This window comes from Anomalospiza imberbis, chromosome Z (genome assembly GCF_031753505.1).
Source record: "Anomalospiza imberbis isolate Cuckoo-Finch-1a 21T00152 chromosome Z, ASM3175350v1, whole genome shotgun sequence".
Taxonomy (NCBI): domain Eukaryota; kingdom Metazoa; phylum Chordata; class Aves; order Passeriformes; family Viduidae; genus Anomalospiza; species Anomalospiza imberbis.
Window position 1 is genome coordinate 16,816,543 of NC_089721.1, and position 17,945 is coordinate 16,834,487.

Here is a 17,945-nt window from a genome sequence, read left to right on the forward strand (position 1 = left end):
GGATTTTACCTCTGCCTCCACACTCCGAGCCCTGTTGGGCTGGTATGTGGCAAACAGGACACACATAGTGCTGCAGAAGCAGACGTTGGAATGGCTGTTTGGAGCTGCAGAAGCTCAGTCAGCCCCACACCTCTGTCCTGTTGGGAAAAATGCTCCTTAGGTCATTCACACATGATTTTCACACACACCTGTCTCTTTTTCTGCAGTACAGCTCCCACTTTTACCACTGCACTTCCCTTTCTCCTTTATACTTGTTGGTAGTAGATTTTTCTCTTGTCACTCTGTTTTTCTTCCCACTCGTCCCACACTACACGCGGGTCCCAGCTGGGTTGATGTAGACCAGTATTCCCAAGACTTACTCAGGCTTTGAGTGCTACTGTGGCTGAAGGGCAGCCATAAACCCACCACTTTATATGGGCTGTATTCACTTTGGGTTAACCAAAGAAGTATAGGCAAGCACAGAAGTACAACTTGTATCACTCAGCTTCCCAAAGGGCAGTGCCTTGTCTTCCTCCTGCTTTCATTTTTGTTCCACAGTCAGCCCCTTTGTTGTGTGGTCTTTGTGGCCATGTCAGCTCAGATATTTTGCAGGTCTGCGCTGGCAACTGTGGCCACTGCACACATATTGTTTGGTAAGCCAACTTAAAAGAGAAATTTGTTGCAACAGGCATAATTAAGCAATGACAGTGTCCTGCTTTGGGAACATAAAAGGAATGTCGCTACACTTGTAATGGATTAAGCCGTAAGACATAAAAGCTTGTATTGGCAAATAAAAACATGAAATTTAACATCTAACTTCAAAATACACAAGAAAGAGACATTTGTATTTCCATAGCAACCTTACAATGTAGAAAATCTTCATGTTGGGGATTTTAGTAATATATTAAATTTTATGGCAATACTCACCTATACAGATAAATTTCCTAAAGAAAAGTATTTCACTTGACAGCTTCTAGTCCTTTTAGTATAGACTTATGAAAACCAGCTGTTCTTAAATTTTTACTCCATTTAAAACTGCTATCTTTGCTAGTACTGCAACCGTTTTGAATAGCTATAACCACAAAAAGACCAATATACAATATAAATATATATACATCTCTCAGTGCTAACCGTAAGAGTAGACAGACACTGTTGCTATTCTGCTGAAAATTAATTTTTAGAAATCACTGTAGCAATAGACTGAAATGTCCATCCAGTCTAAAAATGATGGAAGAAATTCCTTTACATGAAACAAAAATAAACCTAATCTTTCCCAAAATTCATGTTATTGATTCTGTCAAGTAATCTTAGTACATTTGCATGGGACGCGTTGGAGGACCAGACGATTTTGAAATTAGTAGCACGTGACTTACCTTTGTGCTGGTCAAACACGGACGAAGAACTGAAATCCATTGTGATCTATCTCATTATTTACAACCAGACCAGACAAATGCCACCTCCAGGGTTTTCAGGGTAGAATCTCATATATTACAGTACACAGTGAAACGACAGCTGTCACCAGTCTTCCTCTCAGAAAATTAAACTCGCTTTACGGCTGCAGGTTGTTGCCAAGGCAAGAGCCTGATGGAAACATTATATTCTGTATGGACTCTCTTAAAAAGATGCCCCTGGAAGCCTATCTGAGATTCTGAAAAATGCCATGTCTCCAGCGAGTGGAAGAGCCTGCGAGCAGCCCGGCGCCGCCGCAGCTCTCGCAGCCCAGCGAGGGCCGTGCGAGCGGCCCGGGCTGGCACACGGAGCATGTGCAGAGCCCGCCGGGCCCGGCGCTCGCCCAGCCCCGCCGGCCCTCCGCGGCCCCCCGCGGCCCTCCGCGGCCATCCGCGGCCCTCCGCGGCCCCCCGCGGCCCTCCCCTCCGCGCTCCGCTGTGCGTGAGCGCGGCCAGTCCCGTGGTGCCTGCAGGAGCCGCCTGAGTGGGCCCCAGCGCAGAGAACACAGCTCACAGGGCCTTCCTGCCTCAGTTTGGTACTCCTCAGTTACAGCTGGTCAAGGGACAATAACTGGCAGCAAACTGCCGCGGCTGAAGCGGACAGTGTTAGCTGCAGCAGCACAGAGCAGCACATACGCGGACCACAGCTATGCTGGTTTTGGCTGGGGTAGAATTCATTTTCTTCAAAGCAGTGCTATGGGGCTGAGGTGTGGAATTGCTGGGAAAACTGTTGGTAACACAGCGATGCTTTTGCTCTCCTTGAGCAGCGCTCACACAGCGTCAAGGCCTTTTCTGCTCCTCTGTGTCCCACCAGCGCGGAGGCTGGGAGGGGTCACAAAGAGCTGGGAGGGGACACAGCCAGGGCAGCTGCCCACGAATGACCACAGGGGTGTCCCATTCCATAGGGTGGCATGCTCAGCCTATAAAGCTGGAGGAGGAAGGAGGAAGGAGGGCATGTTCAGAGTGATGGCATTTGTCTTCCCAAGTCACTTGTGTGTGTTGGAGTCCTGCTGTCCTGGGGATGGCTGAACACACCTGTCTGCCCATGGAAAGTGGTGAATAAATCCCTTGATTTGCTTTGCTTGTGCATGTAGCTTTTGCTTTCCCTATTAAACTGTCTCTAACTCAACCCATGAGTTAATTCACTTTTACTCCTTCAGTTCTCTCCTGCATCCTGCTGTGGGCTGCACAGGGCTGGCTTAGATTAAACCATGGTAACAGGGGATATCAGACCCAGGGTCCATAACTTCAAACCTAGAATCTGCCAAACTGATTTCACACTTTATTTTTGATCAGGCCTTTGCCTTCAGAAGTTGAGAACTCAGACCTTGTACTTTAAGGGGAAGGGACCCTGGTGAGCTTTGATTTTTGCTACATTACTTCTGTGAAAGAAATAATAATAAATGTATTGACTTGGAAATCACCTTGAACACTAGATTACCAGCACTAGTGTTTTCACCAATTCCTATGACTACAACACATCCTAGAGACACATCCTACATGTGGATACAGCATGAGTTGTGTCTGGAGCTCATTCACATCCCAAGCACCTCCTTCTGAACATAAATTCAAACTATGTGTTTGGGAAAGGATCACATGGTCCAGAAAGCAACTCAACAGCAGACTCAACAACACAGACTCAACAGCTTGAAATGAAACACCAGAGCTGAAACTCTCCAGAATGTGGCAGTGTGATCTGCTGATCTGATTAACTGTGAAGAGCCATTTAGTAGGACAGAAGATCCAGAGACAGGCTGTTTCTCTTTACTACTGATTGTTTTGTGGTTTGCCTTATCTCATGCCAACCTTGTTATACTGAGGAGGGACCCACTGTATGGCAAGTGCTGTCTATACAGTGTGGGAGTAGAATATTATTCATGCAGATGGTCATCTCCTAACTGGCATCTCCTTGGTGGGAGGGTGGCTCCAGGGGTGGCACCAGCAGGTGAAGTCTAGTCTAGTCTAGTCTAGTCTAGTCAAATACCCTGACTCTGTTCAAATAGCTGCCATGGCTGCTGATTTCATGGAGGAGGCACTGGAGACATGTCTCTGGTCAGGAATTTTGACCTGCAAATTGTCACCCCTAGTGATCTTGAAAGACCACAAAAGTGACCTTTGCTTTCTGCATGTGACAAGAGGCCCTTTGTCCTCTGTGTACACAGGATTTCTGACCCTGGGCACTGCTGCTGGACCCCCACCCTCCTCTACCTTATTCAGTCAATGACAAACTCATAGTTTTACCTGCCCATTTGCTGTTACTGAGTCCCTGTCCTTTCATTCTGGTCCTGAGATTAAAGTGGTGGCTTTAGGGATTACTGGCTCAGTCTCACCCTTGCAGCACATTAGCCTGGGAATGAGGCACACTCAGGTATGCAGTCAGGGAATTTGGGGGAGAAACACTTGGCAGCTGATTCCTTCTGTGTCCCATGTGGGGCACAATATTCCCTATAGCACTGTGTACATTTGCCTGGGGCTTAGCTTGCCTTCAGCTACATGAAAGCCAGGAACCTCCTCTGAGACTGGTGTCCACGGCTGCCATGGTGTCATGCCCTGAAAACCATGGTGTCTTGTGTGTTTGAGAGCTGGCATCTTCTCCCCTCTACATCCATCAGAATGGAAGTGAGGCCAATGTTTTAGCAAAACAACTTTCCCCATGTAGATCTGAGCACCAGGTGAACACAGTTCTGTTTCTCAACTATGATATATATATCTCAGCTCAGATGCTGCCAAAAAAGCTGAGATTTGAGAGGCTTCAGTCAATGACTTTCTGTATTGCTTCTTTAGAAGAAATCAATGTCTCAAAATTCCTCATGGCCTCCTGTGTGCAGTGCCTATGAAAACAGCTCTGGCTAGGGATAACAAAGCCACAAAAGAGTTAGAGGCTAGTATAGGCAGCAGATAAAGATTGTACCTTTGATATTGTTAATTTACACTATTCTTTAAGCAAAGTATTTCTGAATTTTTATTCTGTCAGAAGTAGTTTGGTTTTTTGGAAAGTTTTTACTGATCCAGAAAACTGACAGAGAGTATCAGAAAGACGGGCATTCTTTTTGCATGTTTTTTTGCTCACATTTACATCAGTACTTTGCTGTATGTAGGGTAGATAATTCTTCTCTTTCTGATTGTTGTTCATTAGGTGAATACAAAAGCTGTGATGAAAGCACCCACAGACAGTGGGTGAAACATATATTCAGCTGCTATATAAACGTTATTTACTGCAGTGCAGAGCAAGGCTGAAAACTGACAGTGCAGAGGCTGAGAGCTCATGGGTGCTTATAGATGCCAGCTCCTACTCTGTGCCACATTGTCATCACGAGCAGAGACTCAGTTTGGAGATCTTCTCTTCTCTTGCCCCTGCGGAGGACACTGACAAGTGAGCAAGGGTTTTGCATCCATTTGATGAAATGACACAGCCAATGCTTTGGAGGAAGGATGAGCCTCTCCCCTTTCAGAGCGCCTGGGGCAGCAGCGCCCCCGTCTGTAAGGCGCTCTGCCAGCAGCCAGCTCTGCAGAGGCAGCAGCTCCAGCCGTAAATTGTGTTTCCCTGCTTTCTTCACGGGTGTGTCACAAGCCTGAATTTTCACACTCTCAGTATTGCTTGGTAAGCATACAATCCAGGGAACGGAAGCCAAAATTAACAGAGGGATACCATCTTAATTTCCAGATCAATCTTAATTTCCAGTTTCTATTTGAAATTGACTAGTAATAATTTGGTTGTTAAGCTTTTAAAATACAATGCTATGTACTATTTAAAGTAGTGATTGATATGATTTTGAGCTCCATCTGCTTCTGCCTGGAAGGTTAGCACCAAGCTCAGACATGTGGAAAAGTCAGACCACTAAACAGGCAGAAGGAGTCAGCTGTGCCCGCTGGTGGGAACTGATCTAGGATGCTCTAAGTGAACAAAACCTCCCTTGAAATGTCAGCAGATAGACATTAACTAGAGAAAGGATAATAAAGTCACAGCTGTATCTTAGAGGTACTCACATGGAATGTAAGACAGAGTGAGAACTTACTCTACTTTGCTCCCTGTTTTTTAAGGCCAAGTACGTCCTCTGCTCAGTCAATATGACTTTTTGCCCTTGACTTTGATGGGATCAGGGCATCTCTTACAGTGTGACTTATTGGGATATCAGTAGTACCCTGTGAAACAAATTTATTAACGAGCCAATACTCTTGAAAGTCTATGGACTGTTAAACAGTTACTGGTTGATGGGTATTGTTTAACCAAAGGATAATCTTATTAGAATTAAGTAAACCAAATTAAATCTTTTTTCTAAGACTGATTGTTGTGCCCACTTCAGAAGGAGTGGGGAGTCTCTCACTGAGCTTACCACCATCTTCTAGCTTTCTCTTGTTACCCTCCAAAAACTTCCTCATAATATTCCAGGTGTAAAGCTGCATTCAGTGGTTGTGGTATGGTGTAAGGCTGGTTTGATGAGCCTGTCAGAGTGCTTGAGCCAGATACGCCTGTGGAGGAGCAGATGGGGTAGGTGTGGAGACCTGCTGAGTCAGGGGAGTCATGGCATGTCTGGTGTATCTGTCCTGGGTACACAGGTCTGTGTCTGTCCTGTCTGTGACACCAGGGAGCTGGAGATGGGGCATGACGCTTTTGTGGTGTTACACCGGTAAAGAGAAATTTCTGTGCAAATCCTCACTTTTATATTTAATTCTAAGAAATTCTGTTATTGTTTATTCTACAAGATAACATAAGGGGGGGAAAAAGTGTCTGTTCCAGGTTAGATCAAAGGTTCTCCTAGCCAGGTAACAAGTGTTTGAGTGAGTTTGAGTGAGTGTTGGGGAGTGCTGGCACTCACCAGCAGTTGTCTGGCAATCTGCAGGACAAGTGTGCAGTGAATGACGCTTCCCCTGGTCTCCAGTCCTTTTCAGACTCCTGCAGAGAGGAGTCTACAAGGCGGTCCTGTGATTCTGCAGAGTTCCAGAAGGTGGTGGTCTGGGATCAGCACTTGGCTCCATGAACCAGCAGGAGCAGTTCTTAAGTAGAAACATTTATATTACTTTCCATTAAATCCTTCTAAATGGAGAAAGAAAAGTTCATTTGTGGGAAACCAGTAATCTCTGACCTTATGCAGTGCATTAAGAATGCCTGCAAATTAATGAAGTCCCATTCCAGATATTAAAGAACAATATATGACTAATCATCTATGAATGGTGAGTTTTGAGACCCTTGCTGAAAACCTTTGTGATAGTAGATTTGCAATAATAAAATACATGAAAAGCTTAACGTGTTTTTACTTCCTTGTGTTTGGGATAATTAAAGGTACGTGTCCATTAAAGTCTTTGGTTCACTATACTTTACATTTCACTGCCAAAGTATGCCGGAGCCCCAGATATGAGAAACAAACAGAAAAAAGGTGTCTGTAACATGCAAACTGTAAATTATGACACGAAGGATTTAGTCCTGAATTCCCTGCATACCTGGGACTCCTATTGATATCTTACCCAAGATTATGGGCTTTAGTTCAGGTTTGCAAGGTGACAAGTGCATTAGCAGTAATGGATCTTGCAAGTCTTTGGTTTGGCATTGTTGTACTGAAACAGAAGTGGCAATTTAAACATGTGCTGACGAAACTCAAACAAAAACGCAAACATTTAACTGGTATATGTAGTGCACTCACTGTCAGAAGTTGAAGTTAAGAAGCTCAACAGGCAAAGGCAGGTTCAGGAGAAATCCAAACACACTGGGCTAAACAACCTGATCCTTTAGAAGACTCACACTATGTCTACAGCCCAAGGGGCATCAGATTTGCAACCCATCAGGACCCTAGATTGCAGCAGCATTTATTATTGCTTTGATGCAGCTGTGATAGTTCTCAGACTTACAAGAACTCTTTATGGACACACCCTTCACCTACACAATTACTTCTGTAGTTATGGTGAAATTATGGTGGTACTGGGAGGGCCAAGCAGGCATTGTACACCCGTGGTATCATGTAGGACTGAAATCCAACCTGAAACTCTTGAGGTCCCAAGATTTTCCAGTCTACCTAGAGAACGTACAAAGATTAGGAAAAGTGGCCACGGTTAAGTACAATATTGAGGTCATTTGGAAGGCCATAGCAGGGTCACACACCTGGCTAGCAGTTCTGGGACTAGCAAAGGCGTTCCAAATGGCCATGATGGGTCAGTGCTCAGTCACTTGATATTCTGGCTGTGGAAGCAAGGTGGCCTTAACTAGTTAAATACTAAGCTGGGAGACTGCGCTGTTTTGCTGCAGTCTGCATGCACAGGCTCTGCTGTTTCAGTTTACTGGAAATAATAATACTGTAATAGTATGCATTGGTTATTAATAGAAAAATGTTTGTATACAGAACTGATGTAGTTTTAAATATTTCTGTGGGTGTTTGAAATAGTGCTGTTGCCAAGTGTGCTCATTTCTCACTGTGTTATCTAGAATGAGTGTGTAACAGAAATTTAGAAAATATATTTTAGTGCTGACAAGTGGCTTTTATATGAAATAATTTTGAACTATAGGGGACCTTTTCAGAGATTACACAACCATCTAAGTGGGTCAAAGCATGGCCTGGCAAAAGAAACGGAAAGCTGTTTGAGACCACTTGAATACTTTGTGTGTGTTTATTCTGCATATGATGGACAGGCACAAACTCCCTTGATTTGTGCTCTGACACAAAGATAAGCCAGATTTTTTTAGCTCAAGCCTAGCATTGTACTCATGCAATCTCACATTTCTCAGCTTGGTGTGTCTGTCTGCTATATACAACATATATGCATGGAAAAAAATAATTACAAAGAGGAACTTTTTTGCTACAAATGTAATAAAAACTTCCATGTACATTGGCTAGAAGTAATGAATGGATTACACTCATAGATGTGATGCAGGAACAGGAGCATGAGAGTAGACAAGAGGAGGTGCTGCAGCTGAAAGGGATGCAGAACCCATGTAGGACGCTGTGCCATGTGGCCAGGGGTGCAGCACAGTGTTCACAGCGTTGTGATGCATGCCAGGTTTTCTGTGGCACAATCAGCTAGACAAGGACAGGCCTTCCTGGCAAAATTGCTCCACTTCAGTTGTTTTTCAGAAAGAGGGAGATGCTTTTCAGTCTGGTTAGGCAGGCTAAGGAGACATGCACAGCTTCTTTGGAGACATAGCTTGTGGGAAAATGAGCTTGCTTTGTCTCAGCTGGTTGAAAAGACAGCTTTCATGACAGAAGCTGTCAGCAGTGGCAAAGACATTGCATGTCCAGCCTTGCTGGGGTACATCGGTGGCCGCAGGCAGACCAGCAGCTGTCTGGTGTCAGGGAGGGTGTGTGCCGGCAGCAGCTGCATTTCTGTACAGCACCCAGAAGCCAGCACGGCTCCTCAGCTGGCCAGGCTCCCTGCAAATTTGCACCAGCTCCCTGCAAATTTCAATGCCTCTGGGCCTACCCTCATCCTGACTGTCAGTCTGGAGTTGTGCTGAAATGTGATTTTTGTACAAAGGAGATATGGAATCACCTGTGTTTGTATGCCTGCTCAAGCTATTTACCTTGCTTGTCTACAGCAAGCTCAGGACAGCAAGAGAGAATATTCAGGAAAGCAAGCACTACCCATGTGATTATTAACTCTGTTTTGCCTATCAGACTGTGTGCCTTTTGATTTGGGCGCTCTCTCACTTCTGTGACTGCTGGCTGTGCTTCCTGCTGGCTGGTGGGTGGGATGCAGGGATGAGAGGATGTCCTCATCCTGTCCAGGGTCTCTGCACCGTGCTCTGCTCTCACTGCTGGGAGCAGCTTCCAGGTGCAGCCTGGTCTCACCCTGCCAGCCTCCCAACAGCAGGAAGGCAAGTGTAGTGGGAAGTACTGAATGGTGGTGATGGCTGCCTTTTCACTAACCTCAGCCTTTAAAATTAACAACCTGCAGACCCGTCCCTTCATCTCTTCTGGGCACTTTGCGAAGCAACTTGAACAACCTTGAAAAAAAACATGCGAAAATCTAAAAGTGTTTTTTGATTTACTGTGTGGCAGATTGAAGACAGAAGCATTTGGAAGTTCCTTGAGCATGTTTCTGTTCTTGAATTATTTTAAGTTATAGGACTTTTACATGCTATATAGCTTCTTTCTTTTCTAAAGTAACTGGAGTCACTTTGGCAATATCTAAGTCCTAAACTGTTCATTGTAACATTAACAGGGGTGGATAGAGCTGCACAGAAGTAAGTATAACAAGCACTTTCATTTTTAGAAAAAGTGAGGGTTATAAAATTGGCCAAGATATTTTTAAGTATGTGAAAAAGCATGCTTGATTTGTTTGTGTTAACATTCAAGTTGGCTTAATACTAAAGAAATCCTTTGCAAATAAATTTTTCTATTTCACAGCTGGTTTACTATGAGTTGTGGGGTTGGTTATAATTCACAACTGTCTTGGCAGCTGCATGATTATGAAATTGTTGTGTCTGCAAACCATGAAAATGTCATGAGTCTCAATGGATGAATGAGAAATTTTAGCTGGTCTTCATTATTCTGTTGTTATAAAATTATATCCATTATCTCCTTTTTTGAGATTTTTTTTCTTTTCCACCCAGAAGAGATAAGTGTGCATAAATCTTTTCAGGCAATTCTGACTGTGCAGGGATTTAAGTTTATGCAAGCAAGGCTGAAGCTTTACAATCTCCAGAAAACATTTTAATATGTAAATTTTATTATACATAATGCCTGCAGATGATCATTCAAACAAGATGAACAATAAATAGTTTACAGTCATTTGCCTACTGAGATTTGCAAACCAGCACACACACAGACACAGACGAACACATTGTATTTTCACACAAACACACTGTAGGGCCTTTACCAATCTTTAATGGGTAGCCAAGACAGATTATAAAAGTTCGCCAAAAAGACATTGCGGAAGGCTCAGACGCAGGAAAAAAAAAGGGGGAAATCTGTATGAAATAAAGCCAGTTAACAGACAACCTTTAAGTGAACTTGCTTAATCCAGGAGAGGATTTGCTGGTGGATGGTGGGGAGGGGGGCAAGAGACTGTCCCTGTTTCTCCTAAGTGGCATATGCTTTATATCACATGCAAGGAGAGCAGCTGTGCAGCCTCTCCAATCCACTTCATGGCTGTACTGATCTCTGCATAATTCATGGCAAATTTATAACTCAGCCCAGGTGGGGCCACATGAAATCACTTCATCAAAACTCTATGACAAGGGTACATGTTGACAGAGGCACTGGGGACATTTATCTTCAAAGATACTACAGGATCTCCAATATTTATGGAACAAATAGGAATCTACTGTGGTGTCTTCTCCAGCAACTATGAGCAGCAGGTGCTTTCAAGTGTAGGAACTCTCTCAGTGGTGCTCAGGGACCTACATTCTTCTGAGGTTCTGTTTCTGGCTCCTTCTATGTAGATGTTAGCTGGTAGCTAGTGCAGATGTTTTGAGTTTGGTGAATATCTGCCACAGTGAAGAAAGAAAAGTGGTGATTCTTCCAGTAGAAATAAATGCATTTTCTCTGTCAGATCTTTGCAATTGAGCACTGTGAAATCAACTGAATGAAATAATGAAAAGCTTTCCTGGAATAAATATCTATGTAGTAGAGCGAATGGGATAGAGCTATTTCTATGAGCATTTTCTAAGGACCTCATTGTCAATGTAGAGCTGAGCCAGAGTATGTACAGCAGCCACTTAAAATTTTGGGAGAGGTTGCTGTAGGGGGGTCTTCTGCTGAATCCATGGATTTTTGGCAGTGATGAATTTAGACCTGTAATTACTAAAGCAAATTAATTACAGCAGGCAGAAGTTATAGTACAAAATACCTGCCAGTAGTATTTTTCATGATGTCAGAAAGGCTATGAAATATCTTAGGTTTGCTTTTCTTCTGGTAGAAGGGTGCTCAAGAGAGGAGAGACAATAAAGTTCTTAATTAGACTATAAAAAGGCTAGAAAGCTTAGCATGCTTAAAATTGCGTAGCAAACACTGTCAAACTCTAGCTTAGAGTAAGGCCATTTCTATTGCAGTCTGCTGCAACATTTTACTTTGTGCAGGGAGGACTGTATTTCAAAGAGTTTTCATCAGAGCTGGAGCACTCCAGGAGTGACTGGGCCACACACTTTGCAGTAGAAATGGTGCACAATGCCAAACCAAGTAAAGGCAGAGTGACAAAAGGAGTAATAGGTACAGGTAGGGATAGGTATAGCTGTTGTTTCATGAGGCACAGCACTCCTCAAGTGTTGGTTCTTCTATTTCTACAAAAGATGCAACTAATTTGGTGTTCCTGTCTGCACTTCTCGCTTTTGAGTGCTAAGAATCCCATAAACACAACAGCACAACAGCCAGTCCACACATCTGTATGTACGAATATCTGTAAACAGCATTCCCATACACATTTACACACATATATAGAAGCCAGCCTAATATAAAGGTACCAGTGATATCTGTTGTGATTCATAATATGCTTATTTGAAAAGGTACTGATGGTGCAGTTGACCGAAAACTATTGTGAACTCTTTTTAGTTAATGCTATTTGTAGACAGTCTTCAGAATTAGAACCCAGTATTTTATTGAGACCAATTAAAACCACAGATTTTCTTTAGATCCATGTTTTTACTCATCCTGTTAAATACTGGTCACCTGGACATTTTAATCAGGATTATGCTCTCTGAGGAGATTAGTTAGATAACACTTCTTGTTAATTAGGATGGGTGCCTACCAGATTTTTTCTGAAGGGCATGTGGGTGCATAAAGCAGAATGCTTTAGAGGACTAGTGACTGTGTGAGATCAGAAGTAGGATGCTGTGGAGTATATGACCATGCAAACATGAGTGTTAGCACAGATGTGCTTTTAAAACAGTTAATTAAAAAGACATTTTTAGGAAAATTCCACAATAGACACACTTTTGTAGAAGTAACTGTGTCTATTCAACTGCTATTGAGATATACCTATTGTATTTGAATGGAAGATGTGTGCAGACTGCAGTTTAAACCAAACCAAACCAAACCAAACCAAACCAAACCAAACCAAACCAAACCAAACCAAACCAAACCAGAAAATTGCAATGAGAAAGCTCATTTTGAAAAAAATAATTAGAAAAGATAATAAAAAGATAATATTAGAAAAGATAATAGATTAGAAAAGCTAACCTATTTATTGTTCTGAATAGTTCTGAGGTGGAGATTTTTCTATTATGGTGAACATCTTTACTATTTGAGAGCATTTCAGTTGTATGCACTTGAGACCCACTTACATTTTCTACTTAAGTCCAGATTCTTTGCAATTTCTAAGAAAACAGAACACAAAGAAATCCTGATTCTTTGCTTAGAATGAAGGACAACAATTCAAAACTGTTGGATGAAACACAGCACAGTAAAATATAGGCTGAACATGTGTATAGATGTCATGATAGCAAGATAAATTAGACTGTAAAAGAGTCTGATGAAAGCCTGAGGTTCATTTAAACTAGAAAGAACAAAGCTGCCTGATATATATTGTAGAGACCAACCCCATGCTCAGGGAGAGAGACAAGATGATATCAAGGTCTTTTCCATCATTTATTTTCTAATGCCTATAATCTGTGATAAAGCATACTTTTCTGAAGAGAGGCCAGTAGTTTTAAGCCTAGCACTGACACTTGGATCTAGTTTAAAGAAGTGTATGTCAAAAGCAACCTTTTCGAAACTCTTAAGACATAATGCAAAACGAGCTGAGACATTACTGTGTTGAATCAACAGATTGCTTAAAAAAGCAGAGGCTGCCTAGGAGGGCACATTGTGCAGAAGATTTCCTGCATGATGGTTGTGATTGTACTGGTAGCTGCTGGCCTTGAATATGCAACATACATGTAAGAGCCTCATAACTTTTGTGCTTATAATATTACAACATTGTTTTCCTCTCAGCATTACAAACATGGCAATAACAAAGACAAAAGGTATTGTATATATACATATTGCATGTAACTGCATCAATTTCCTTACATGCTTCACACAAGTCCTTTTAAAAAAATAAAAATCAGCATGTATGAGGAGAATATAATTAAAGAAAAGAGTATTTATCTTACCTAACTAGTTGATTCTGTCATTTGATGAATGACAAAGAAGAAATTAGGATTCAACATAACCTCAGCAGGTAAAAGAAATTATAAAGTCCATGTATTTACAGCAGAAAAAGATGACACAGTGATAAGGTGGAAACTTACAAAGTATTCAACCTGTGTTCAGCCAGCTGGGTAAGCTCAAAGTCATTGCCAATGCTTCTTGTAATGCAGCAGGCTGCCAAGGGAAGTGGTGGACTCACCAACCCTGGAAGTGTTCAAAAGGTGTGCGGATGTGACACCTGGGGACATGATGATGCTGGACTCTGTAATCTTAGGGTACATTTCCAACTTTAATCATTCCATGATTCAGTTTGTTGGCTTCAACTCTTCAGAATCATCTACCTGGTATGAGATAGAAATCTGGGAAACTTAAATGCCCTTCTGGCCAATTGAATTTCAAGATCTCTCTTCTCCTACTGTTAGCATTATGAGCTGTACATCTATTTAAAAGGCAGTTATGGAATATGCTTTAAAAAATCTCATTTATGGCCCCCAGGTTTTTTTCTGTTAGCTATTTTTTTTTTTTTTAACTCTGAAATATGAAGTCTGGACCTTTGAGGAGACAGTACGAATGACCAGCAGTGTTGCCAGGCATAGCATCCCCAGGTGGGTCACACCTTTTTTTCAACTTTGTCAACTACTTCACTTTGTGAAGTCAAAGTTGCTGGCTAGCATTTCTCTAGAGCACCTAATGAAATCTTACCTAATAAGAACTATACAAATAAGTTATGGAAAAAAAACCAAAACAAACTAGAGCAGGAAAGAGTGAGCTTCATCATCTTCCAGTTATCTAAAGTCTGATTTTGTAGATCTTCGCCATATTTTAGTTTGAGCGTGTGAGATACCTTAAATGTTATGAATTATAATTTAAAAATTACATGTTAATTTCCCAGTAAAAGAGTAGATCCAGAGTCAAATGCATTCGTATATTAAAGGAATTTACAAGTGTTTTCCTAGTTGATCGTCACAGCATAGCCAGACACAAAATGTGTGCATTTCAGCTGATCATTACTGCAGAAGCATTTAGCAGTGACCATGTTTTGGAGCAGAGAATCCCTAAGTTCCCCCAGGAGTTGTAACTGACAGAGAATACAGATAAGTAAATAATACCAGACTTGGGGGACGTTTGACAAATAAAACAGCAGATGTAAAGCCTGGACTGAGTTATATTGGTTCACCTTTCAAATGTTGATGATAACCTGCTGAGGCTCATGTGCCAGGCTTTGAGAGGTGCTTGAGTTTCAGTATGTGCTGGTGGCCTTAGGTCTGTTCAGCTTTTGTCTGAGGAGGATGAGAAATATTTCAGCTTAATTTAATCTTGATAGGGAAGGTCTATACTTTTCCTGTATTTACTAATGTGGTTAGCACTACATTTCTTGAATCTGGCTCACACAGTCAGAGTCAAGGGCAATTTCAAGATGTCACGATACATCAGTGAAAGTAATTAGAAAAAGAATGTGAGCTGGCATGTGTATTAATACTGCCTAGTAATTAATAGCATAGGTCAATCTTGCTGGCTCCTGTAGACATCTTGAGGCTTGAGCCAGAGTTTATGCTTTCCTTTGTTTCTGCCTGCTTGACCTTGAGTAACTGTGGCATCTCACCCTTCTGAGCGCTTGTGGAGGAGACAGTTTTGCTAGTATTAGACAGCCCCAGATGGTACGCTAATGCTCAACACCCGCTATGACTCCTTCTTTTCTTATTACCTCTCCCAAAGCTTTTATGTATGCCTTTTTGCAGTTTTCTCAGTGGAACATGGAGAGGCAAGTGAAGAAATGATGGAGGGAGAGAAGGGAGGAGTAAGATTGTCCAGTACAAGATGATGCAAGGAGGTGGTATTTGCTTGGTGCTTCACTCACACATCAATTTCAGCACAGTGAGCCATGGGCAATAGTAACTCTGTCCCCTGAGTCATCTCTCTTGTGTGCTCATCTAGGAGAACTGAACACTGACATGTCAACAAAATACATTATCTGGCTACTGTGGCTCTTCCCAAATGGAAAGACTTTTCATTGAGGTTTTCTCTTCTCCCTCCAGGACTGCAGATATTGAAGACATTGTGAGCCACCGTTCCTGAAAGACTGCGAAAACTATATTATGAAACAACTCCTTATTTACATTAGTAAAAATACCTTATCTGTAAAGACCTCTCTTAAAACATATGAAACCTACTTGAAGTCACTTCCTGGATGAGTGAATATTTTCCAATATCTGCTGAGGGTATGGCTAATACTACTGTGTCTCACAGAGGGAGACTGGAGTCATAGATCAGCTTCTCTCTGAGGCAGTCACAGAGGGGAAGATCAGCTTAGTGGACTGGACTTGTAATTAAAATGTTCTATTGAATCATGCTCTCACAATACTAGCTCCCATAGGGCAAATATCGATCTGTGTCTGGAACTAGTAAATGGCAAAATGCCAGTCTGGTCCTCCTGATAGACCTGGTTAATCATCAGATTGATTTTATTTCAAGGGGATATACTTTTATCATTCCTCCTGATCAAACAGTGGCAGCAGAGCAGGGCAGATCCTCAGATGCTGAAAGCCAGCATAGCATCACTGACACCATTTTACCCAAAAAGAGAAGTTGGGCTAACCCTAGGCACTCTGTGTTTGGCACACAGGAGTTTGAGAGTGAAATATATCCTTGGACTCTGGACCTAAAGCAGTCTGAAAAGGAGCATGCTCTCTGCAGACAGTTCTGATTTTTTCCTGTGCCTACCAGCAAAAGGGGAGCAGTCCTGGAAACAAATCCACATTACTAAGTAGAATGAGAAAAAAAAATGTGGGTGTGGGGTCAGGAGAGTGTGATATGCTTGGAGGCCATCTGCTAAATTTTTAATATATGTTGTCTGATTCCTTGCTAGCTGATCCAAGCATCTGTTTGCTGGAGACAGCTCAAACAAGTTTTAATCAATAAATTAGATACCTGTTTAGAAGAAATTTGGCATGAAAATCTCAGTTTCATCAGAAAGCATTCATTGTCTGGTTTTAAGATTCCTACTATATGAGATGGTGTGTGAAATGGTAGCATTTCTTAAATTGCCAGGGTAAAACTTTAGCATCGAGGAACATTAAAATAACAAGTTTCAAGGTCTGCTGAGGGTAAGCCTCTTCAGTACATAGAGTTTGTTATTTTTGATCATTTTTACAAATCCATTCTGGGAAAAAATATTTTCCCTCCATACATTATAGCTCTAGATAAAATATTCTACACAGACCAGATTGTTAAATGATATCCAGTGTATTGGTATATGGAACAGAAAGTCATGAAAAGATTGTCAGGCTACATTCTTTTAAATTTCCTATCATATTTACCTCTAAAATGACTGTAACATGAAGTCAGAGATGTTGGATTTAATAAAGGTTACTCCTTGGTGCTGAGTGCTGATGGTGCTTAACACTGCAGATAAACAAACATAGAGCTCAGCTAATTTACTGTTTCTTTGAAATATTTGTCAGGGAAAATAACTGATTCCTAAAATTTATAATTATGCAAGAAAGCCTTCAGCTACTGTTGCAATAGAAGGTGTTTACTTTCATATAAAAGATAGCTGGACAAGTTTGGTAGTTTTTTGTTATCTTTGCTGACAAGGGTAAATTCCCAAGATAGAGTTTCTCTTCTATATACAGGCATTGGTTTTGAACTGAGATCCTCAAAGGAAGAGATTGCATTACATAGTTGGTAATCCTTTTCTTTCAGAATAAGTATGTACTTGTAAATAAAGCATATTGTACTTATAATTACATAGATGTCATCTATCTCACTAAACTATGCTGTGGCTATTTGTTTGCACTGAAGAGACCAGGTTCTGAGCTAGTCACTCTGGAGTCCCTTAGTGCCAAGAGAAAAACAGATGCTGCTAGCACACAACTAATCTCATCCTGGATCAAATGTGAAAAGCATGTCGGACGAATGGCATTCTTAATATGTAGGACACATGAGAAATACAAGAAATAGAATTACACTTGGAGAAACAGGAAGGAGTTGATGTGCTTCTTTTGCAGGATTTGATAGTGAAATGAAATCAGGCCCTTCTGAATAGCCAACAGAACACTAAAAAAGAACTCAATGGTCCCTCCAGGGCCCCTGGGTCACAGAACTGGTGTCTTCACAAATTCTTGCACTATGATATGGTTCCTATGAACTTCTGTGGAAATCCCCATTGTTAAGAAATGACATTGGTGTGATGTCAGATTTCTTATTGATTTCAAAGCTGCTCTCAAATTACAGCAACATAACCCAGAGCCACTGAAACAAAAATATATCCTCCATTTCTGCAGACTTTATCTTAGACATGTTTCACTTATGTGCTATTCCAGTTTCTATGAAAAAAGAAAAAAATCCATGCTGGTGGAAAATATGGGTTTGCCTTTCAATCAGGTTGAATCAGTTGAGCAAGATTAAGATTAATGGAGACATTAACACACTAGAAGGCATGTTCTCTGTAATCACTGAAGTCACA

The 17,945-nt window shown here is 41.6% G+C and overlaps 1 protein-coding gene and 2 long non-coding RNA genes across 10 annotated transcripts in view; 1 reads left to right on the plus strand and 2 right to left on the minus strand.

The window, feature by feature from the left end:
• Positions 1–1,706, minus strand: part of ANKRD55 (ankyrin repeat domain 55) — a 46,837-nt gene extending 45,131 nt beyond the window's left edge. For 5 of the 8 annotated variants that reach the window (XR_010994612.1, XR_010994613.1, XM_068177281.1 and 2 more), the window contains exon 1: positions 1,353–1,705. Coding sequence is in view for 4 of the 8 variants with exons in the window: in XM_068177281.1 (XP_068033382.1) it covers positions 1,353–1,392 (40 nt within the window). In the remaining 4 variants the exon portion in view is untranslated. Of the gene's footprint in view, positions 1–1,352 lie in introns of all 8 variants that reach the window. The other 3 variants (XR_010994610.1, XR_010994611.1, XM_068177280.1) reach the window with 1 other exon arrangement.
• LOC137465305 (uncharacterized) overlaps positions 1–17,945 on the plus strand; it is a 230,166-nt gene that overhangs the window by 54,162 nt on the left and 158,059 nt on the right. The gene's annotated exons all lie outside the window — the stretch shown is intronic.
• On the minus strand, positions 13,513–14,758 carry LOC137464961 (uncharacterized). The gene is made up of 2 exons (XR_010994505.1): positions 14,679–14,758; positions 13,513–13,718 (listed from the first exon to the last, which is right to left on the minus strand). It is a non-coding gene; the product is annotated as an uncharacterized lncRNA (long non-coding RNA).